The 8,255-nt window shown below is 45.0% G+C and overlaps 1 protein-coding gene across 4 annotated transcripts in view; it reads left to right on the top strand.

The window, feature by feature from the left end:
• The window catches only part of CD244 (CD244 molecule), a 30,160-nt gene extending 21,914 nt beyond the window's left edge, over positions 1-8,246 (top strand). Inside the window, exons 6-9 of one of the 4 annotated variants that reach the window (XM_031689194.2) lie at positions 1,398-1,457; positions 3,446-3,511; positions 5,610-5,666; positions 6,690-8,246. In XM_031689194.2, coding sequence (XP_031545054.2) covers positions 1,398-1,457; positions 3,446-3,511; positions 5,610-5,666; positions 6,690-6,770 — 264 coding nt within the window. In that variant the 3' untranslated portion in view covers positions 6,771-8,246. The remainder of the gene's footprint in view (positions 1-1,397; positions 1,458-3,445; positions 3,512-5,609; positions 5,667-6,689) is intronic. The other 3 variants (XM_015249086.3, XM_072946268.1, XM_072946269.1) reach the window with 3 other exon arrangements.
• Positions 8,247-8,255: the final 9 nt, after the last annotated feature.

Genomic DNA, 8,255 nt, shown 5'->3' on the forward strand with positions numbered 1-8,255 from the left:
CCTCTTCCCACCCCCATTCCTGGTGTTCGGCCTTGGGGTGTGAGGCAGGAAGTCCCAGCAGTGGGGCTCTTCCGCCCTCATTACACACTGCAGCCCTGTGAGGCCTCCTAGGACTGAGAAGCAGCTTCCTTCAGGTGTGGGCTCAGAAGGAACTAGGAAGCATGGCAGCTCCGCTGGACTGTGTTCTTGCCCCACCCGTGGAATATTGGGCCTGACACACAGAAGGAGACTGTCTCTCCCATTGCCACTGGACGCTGGCACAAATTCCTGAGAGCAAGTGCATCTGCCTCCAGCTGCTGACACCCAAATGCTTGGTAAAAACAGCCTTTCCTCCCCCACAAAATGAAGATGGCTTTAGAGTAGGTAAACGGAGGTGAATTCAAGGGAGAATAACTCCTGGGAGTAGAAGAAACCTCTTGGGGATTCAGGCTTGTTACTTTGCATCTGACACAAGACTTCCTCCCTCCGTGGCCTGATCTCTCCCTGGCCTGCCTCTACTGTCCCCAAGATTCTGCTTGAAGGTCTAAATTTCAAGTTTCACATGGTCTCACTTTGGGGCCTAGCTTCGACCTTCCTGGAGACACTTCACTCAGGTCTGGGCAGAAGAGAAAAGCAGAAACTCCTGTGTTTTTGTCAGATGCCCATGACTCTCCAGCCTCCAAGGATGGCTGATGTTTCTCTTCTTCTCTTAGCTTCTTACTGCTTCTGAGGGGTTCAGTTTCTTCCTCGTCTAATGGACCCTACTGGTCTCCACTGGCTACCCCTTGGAGCCCTAACTGGCAATGTGTGCTCAGAAGGGAGCAGCATCAAATGCCTCCAGTCCCATCTTGGGTGGGGCAGGACTGAAGAGGGAAGCAGGAGGGGCGTGTGCTCCTGCCTTTGGTCTGGGGTCCCAGGCTCCACCCAGCGCCAGAGCTGCCCGGGGGGCTGGCTTGGGGCCAAGAGCAAGCTGGCCACCAAAGCTGGACCTAAGAGAAGGGGCTTTAAAACATTTAGAGTCCCTGAATCTCAGTGTCCTTAGGTAAGTCTCAGATCACAGCCCTTCTCAAAGTTCAGCCCATTACCAGTAGTTATGTGGCAAATTTAGTCAGAAAGTCAGCAAAGGCAAGTTTCTAAGTTACCAAGATAAAGAAAGTGACAGGACACCCCGTGGGCAGGGTCACTTGATGCAATCCCTCTACACCTGGGCAGTTCCTCCCTCCTGACACTCACTGCTGCTCGGTGAGTCGTTCCTTCTACTGTCTCTCTTCATTTTGAGGTGACCATTGACCACCTCCCTGCCCCCTAGGCTCCTGGGAGCCCCTTTTCTTGTGCTGTCTCTCCCTCTTCAACCCAAATCTGGACAGACACAGCTGTCTGCTCATGTGACCCATGTCCCTTTACTATTTCTTGTGCAGGAGCAGAAGCCTAACTCCCCTGGAGCAGGGATCACCATCTACTCTGTGATCCAATCCCAGGTACCACTCTGGTTTCTTGAATCCCTTCCATACCTGTCCACGGGGCTTCCGCACACCCCCTAGAAACTCACACCCTTGAATGGCAGAGTAAGACTTTGGTGCTCCTGGAGTCCAGGAGACAGCTTGGCCTCAGCTGTCTTAAGCTTTTTGTAAAGATGAGTGTAATTCTGGAGTGTCTTGTCAGCTGAATAGAGGTGGAAAGTCTAATGCAGGTTTTTTTTTTTTTTTAATGAATTAAATCTGAGCATCATTTTGGGGATTCCAAAAGTTTCCATTGTTACCTCCAAATAGAAACTATACCCAACAAGATGAAAAAAGCAGATATTTGCTTAACAAATATGTGCTATGCCACATTTATAAAAGTCTTTTTGGCAGGGGGAGGATTAGGTTTTGTTTATTCACTTATTTATTTTTGAACCCAGGACCTCGTGCATGCTAGGCACGCACTCTACCACTGAGCTGCGTCCTTCCTCTCCCTGATGCAGACATTCGTTTTCCTTCCATGCCTGATAGCAAGTGTGGTCCAGATAAAGTTGGTAGGAGGAGGAAATTTGTCCGGGGGCTCATCTTCTGTTTCCCTCTCTGCTGCTTTCAATTCTTGGGGCCCTCGTCCTCCTATCCCCACCCTTGACTATACCTGTTTTCAGGAAAGAATGCATCCGTGTTGCTCTCTTTTACCTTATTATGATTTGATAGTAACATTTATAACGCTTAATATGCCTGTTTTCTTAACGAATCACACAAAACCAGCTCATGAAGTAGGTCTAATACAAACTCTATTTCACAGCTGAGGAGACAGACTCAGAAATGAACTAACATGCTCAAGGCCATATCGCTGGGTGGTGGCAAAGCTGAGCCAAGCGGTTTCTGAATCTTTACTCCATCTCTACCTACTTCATCTCTAACATTCCAGTATTGTAGAAATTCACATAAACTGGAGAAGCAGCCTCTAATACTGACTGCTAAAATGCCATTATTGATAACCCAGACTGCCCCAAGCTCTCTCAAGAGAAATGCTGCTCCCTGGTGGCCAGTGATGAAAATTTCTGATAAAAATGATTTTTTTTTTTTTTTTTTTTAAGAATTAAGACTTGGAGCAGCAATCTCTTCAGCTTGGAGGCTAAGCTACCAGACAAAGAAAACTCTTGGAGAATGGTTATAGGCTTCAGAGAAAGATCAAGAAAAGAAGGAAGAGGAAGAGGGAAGGGGAAGAAGGGAATAGAGGAGGAGAGGAGAAAAATGGAAAAGAGAGGAGGGAGGGAGGTGCCCAACCACTCAGTGCCTCTCTGAAATTCCCAAGCAGGGTGTTGCCTCCTCCTGCTCCCCCTAAGAGAACATGATTCACTGATAGTAGGTCAAAGTCAAAGAGCCTCCAGGAGAGATGTAAGAGCCATTGATATCTGCCAGTTTCCTGGCTTTAGCCACATTGAATTCTAACAAGAAAAATTTGAATAAATGCAAGAAAGAGTTCTTCTCACACTGAGATGTTGGTAAGAATGAGATGCCTCCTTTGGGGCATCTTAAAAAGAAGATGGTTACCTGCCCTTGAGGACACCTGGTTCAGGTCCAGAGAGGAAAGGCATGTTGCCAAAGGGAGATAGTGAGGTACTGAGGAAAGAACCTAGGAGAATCTGGGGTTTACATCGCACTTCTCCTGTGAGCACACTCTCTGAATTGGGCTGTTTACCCTTTTTGAATCTCATCTGTAGAATCGGGCCTATTAAGGTGATTCCTCTTTTATAGGAGCATTATAAGGGTTGGGGAAAATATATACAGAGTAAGCACTCAGCAAATAGCAGCTATCTTTAATGACGGAGTGGGACTAGCATTCAGCTTGTCTGGCATCCTGACTGTTCCAGGGTTCTTTTCACTAACGCTTAAAGCTTCTGTCTGGGCAAGGCTGAGGGGGAGGAATGGAACGATGCCTACCTCCCCAGGGTTGTGCTGGATCTATGCTTCTGAAATGGTTTTACTTCTCTTCTCATTAGTCTTCTGCTTCCACATCACAAGAAACTGCAAATACATTGTATTCATTAGTACAGTCTTCTCGGAAGGTAAGTCTCCTCCATGGGGGTACTGTTTATGCAGACATGTATTTTAGCTTGAGCATATGCAGGCATGTGTTTGCAGAGTGTGTGTGTGTGTGTGTGTGTGTGTGTGTGTGTGTGTGTGCAGTTCTGAGTGAGCTGTCTTCCACTGTGTGTATCCTGAATAGCTTGTGTTAAATGACTGTGTTTAAATGTTAATGGGTCAACTAGAAATGCCTTTCTGGTTCTGTTTGGAGAAAAAGAGCAGCTCTGAGTCTAGGAGAAGAGCGGACTGAAGGAGTCTCCTAGAGTTTCTGTGGGAGGCAGAGGGCAATCAGAGACACAAGGGAGTGGTTTGTGCTGAGGGACCATGGAGTCCTCAGTAGACCAGTTGAGGCTACAGTGAGAGATACTGGTGAGGTTTCCAGGGCATATAGCCTGGAGCTAGAGGGTTAGATTGGACTTAGAGATACACAATGTTGACTTTCGGGGAGTCAGACAAAGGTTCTGGCCAGTCACCTGTTCGTGGAGGCCTCCAGGCCAAGGCAACCCATCACGGTCCCTTTGAATCTTGCTCCAAGCTGAGCTCACAGCTGTTATGTGTGCCTGGAAGCACAAAGTTGGATATCCTAGTGCCCAAAGGCGTTTTTCCACTTTGGGTGGGAGGGAGGGAAGTGGGAAGAATGATATTTCCAAGGCTGAAGTCACATTATGAAGCCAAAACCTTACCATGGTGGTATGGGAAGTTGGGAGTCTGCCAAACTGTGGAAGTGCTGAGTACATGCAGGACAGGAATCATGTGTTTGTGTCAAATGGGGAAGAGGTTCGGGAAGACTTTCAGATTTTTTGTCCACCCTCCTTCCAGTAAGTCATCCAGTCAACTTGGATTCCACCATGAGAGATATTTATTTTTAAATTGTTTGCTATAATTCATGGACGTATAGATGGTCACAGGCACCATGATCACATGGTTCAGTATTATGTTATGGAGACTCTGTATACTACTGAAAGTGCTTCTGAGATCAGTGTGTCCAGTGTTTCTCCATGTTCAGAGTATGTGCTAGGGTTGGTACTTATGTATGTGTCGAAATTCTTTACCCAGGGGGTGTTTATGTATGCTACATGTTGAAGAGATACATGGTTTGAGGTAGTATTTGTATTAGATTTGTCTGAAGGATGTGTGTGTGTGTGTGCTGGGAATGGGGGTATGTATGAATTTTAGCGGTATGTGGGTGTGGGATACTAAATTCTGACTTTGGCTTAGAAATGTTATATCATAGACAAGTATGTATTGTGTCTTCTTTGGAGACCAGAAACACCATTGTTTACTCCCAGGGTAGAAAATGCTATTCACTTCTGGCTGAAGATACTTCAGGGACTTTCTGGGCCCTGAGTTTCTTTTGGGACCTCTCACATCAGTTAAGAGTGAGACTCCCTTCCTTTCTTCCTTTCCTTCCTTTTTATTGAGGTATAGTCAGCTTACAATGTGTCAATTTCTGGTGTACAACATAATGTTTCAATTATACATATACATACATATATTTGTTTCCATATTCTTTTTCATTATAGGTTACTATAAGATTTTGAAGATATTGAATATAACTCCCTGTGCTGTACAGAAGAAACTTTGTTTATCTGTTTTTTATATACTAGTTAATATTTGCAAATCTCGAACTCCCAATTTATCCCTTCTCAATGCCTTCCCCCCCTAGTAACCATAAGATCGTTTACTATGTTTGTGAGTCTGTTTCTGTTTTGTAGATAAGTTCATTAGTGTTTTCTTTTTTCTTTTTTTGGATTCCACATATGAGTGATACCATATGGCATTTTTCTTTCTCTTTCTGGCTTACTTAACTTAGAATGACAATCTCAAGGTCCATCCATGTTGCTGCAAATGGCATTATTTTATTCCTTTTTTATGGCTGAGTAGTATTCCATTGTATAATTATGCCACAGCTTCTTTATCCTGTCATCTGTCAATGAACATTTAGGCTGTTTCCATGTCTGGGCTATTGTATACAGAGCTGCTATGAACATTGGGGAGCATGTATCTTTTCTAATTAGAGTTAGGAATGGGACATTCCTTAACTTGAAGTTAAATACTCTTTATCCTTTGAATTTCTAGTCTGGATCCAAGAAGAGAAGCCCCAGCCCTTCCTTCAGTAAAACTATCTATGAAGAGGTAAGATTCCAGAACTCCTTCTGATTGGGTTTAGTGCTCATAGCATAGACGTGAAGTTGTACACTTGTGAAAAGTCATCTATAGAGTCTCAGTGCTATGGGGATTTTAGGGACCTTCTAATCCAAATCTTCATTTTAGAGACAAAGAAACTGAGTTTCAAAGAGATGGTCTAAACTCAGGTCCTATCCTGTTTTGGAGTTTGACTCTCAATGAGTTCCCATTTGTGGGCCATACACTGGACATCTCTCCTTTCCAAAGGTGTGTGTGTAGGGGGATGGGGAACAGAGAAGGGATGATAAATGAATCTAAATGATTTTCTCAAATTAGCAATTAATTGGGTACCATTCCAGGACATAGATGATTTTCAGTTGCTGTTGGGATAAACACTGCATGAATGTGAGCACTGAGCTGGTGGATGAATTGATTCCCATCAGGCCATGTAGGGAATGGAAAATAAGGACTCAGTTTTATTGGGAGTTTATTATATATATGGTAGCCTACCAGTGGCTTCATGTGAACTCTCATTTAATCCTCACAGAATGCTATGAGGTAGGTAGAATTATCCTTTCCATTTATATCCAGAAAATTTAGGGCATGGAGATTACCTGAATCATCAGCCTCATATTACACCCAAGATTCCACCTGTGGCCCAATAAAGATGTTGCCACCGGGTCACAAGGGAGAGGGTAGATGGATGCTTCCTGGGATTCCTGGCACTTCTGCTGTAGCCACACATTAAGGCCAACTGGACAGTCCAGGGCTGTAGAGGATACCGTGTGGGCTGAGGCAATCTAGGTGGGTCATGAAGAAACTCAGTGTGGTTAAAAAGCACTAGAACTGGAGCCAGAAGATCTGGATTCAAGCCTTTCCTGTCCTTCACACTGTTGACCCTGAGTCATTTGCTTCACCTGTCCGAGCTTCCTTCTTTTATGAATTATGAATGGGAATAATAATTCAGAGCCCACAGGGTTGTTGTAAGGATCTCTTTGTGGGAGGGCCTGAATTTCTCCTTGTCTTCTGCAGGTTGGAAACAGAGCATCCACAGCCAAGAACTCTGCTCGACTGAGCCGCAGGGAGCTGGAGAACTTCTGCGTCTATCCCTAGTTGCTGCAGCCATTATCCCCTCTCTTACAGCCCAGCTTCTGCTTTGGGACCCAGTCCAATGGACAATACTGCATGACTCTCTGGAACGATTCCCAGTCTGGAGAGGATACAGGAGTTTGTTCATGGTCTATATTTTGTTTTGAAAATGATTTCTAACAGCCAGTATAAGAGCAAGGCTGTAAAACAGTATCTCAACTTAACAGACCGGACAAGAATGGGTAGAGGTATTGGGTAGTTCACAAAAGAACACCCAGGAAGTCCAAGTACTGGTCATCTTTTAAGTGCTGTGTAAATGTTTGGTGGTATTATTAGCATCCAGATTCCCTTCCCCTGGTTTCCTAATTTGTTATATGTCTTCCCTCCTCTCTAATCAAGGATGACCACATTTCTAGACCCTTCCCTTGCCCAGGCCATCTTTCAAAGAGGAAGGAAAGATAATGGGGACTCAGAGGAAGAGAACCAGCCCACTCTGTGAAAGTGGACAAAATAGCTTTAAGCCAGCTGGCAGGTTCTCCAAAGGGGCCAGGCTTGGACTTCACCCAAACACAGAGGAAAAACTCCTCCACCACATATTAAGCCTTTACTTCTGGCCAGGTGGTCACAAAGGTGTATAGACAGGGGTGAAACTAGACGGTGCAAAGCAAGCCCATCTCTGAGTGGGAAAACCAGCCAGAGCCCATGCCATCTTGATAATCTGGCCGTGGGACAAGCTTTGTCTATAGTATGACGTTTGATTTACAGAAACACATTATTAGGAATCTACTTTGGTTTCTTTACACATTCTTCACAGTCAGAAACAATATTGTATTTAGGTTCTGAGTCAACCATGAGTGCTCCCCATGGCACATGATGGAGGGAGGACTCAGACTGCTGAGTGATTGGGAACCAGACATTATGCTGGGCTCCTCTGAGTCTTCAAGACAGACCCTTCCACAGGGCTGTGGGGAGCAGGGCTGAGACTCTGGCTGAACCCAAGAAAGGGAGGATGAACTAGAAGAGATCTTACTCAGAGACCCCAACAGGTGATACTGCATGGAATCTGATTCTTCAATGGCCCCACTCTGTATTTAATGTATGAATTTAATACAAAATTGTGTTGGAATTTAGAAGCAGCCTGAATTTTTTTCTTGAATTAAATTCATGTGTCTCCTCTTTATTCAGTACTTTTTCCTCTATAGCAGACAAAGGGCACTTGTGGGCCATCAATAAACACATGTCTGTTGGACTCCTGCTGGAGAAGAAACTGGCCTCCTGGTGAGCTGTCAGTGTCTCCCAGCCTTGTTCATTATGGAACCGCAAATTCTAGGGTCCCCGGATCCGGGGAGGCATTTAATCTCATGGGATGGCCACTCGCTCATGCCCTACCTGGTCCCTCTCCCCGTGGGTGCGTGGCTGGCCAGAATAGCTTTTTCTTGGAGACAAATGTGGACAGACCATATCCCAGAAAAGGTGTCAAGGGTAAAAATCAGGAAAATATATGCAAAA

Source organism: Vicugna pacos, chromosome 21 (assembly GCF_048564905.1).
Source record: "Vicugna pacos chromosome 21, VicPac4, whole genome shotgun sequence".
NCBI lineage: Eukaryota > Metazoa > Chordata > Mammalia > Artiodactyla > Camelidae > Vicugna > Vicugna pacos.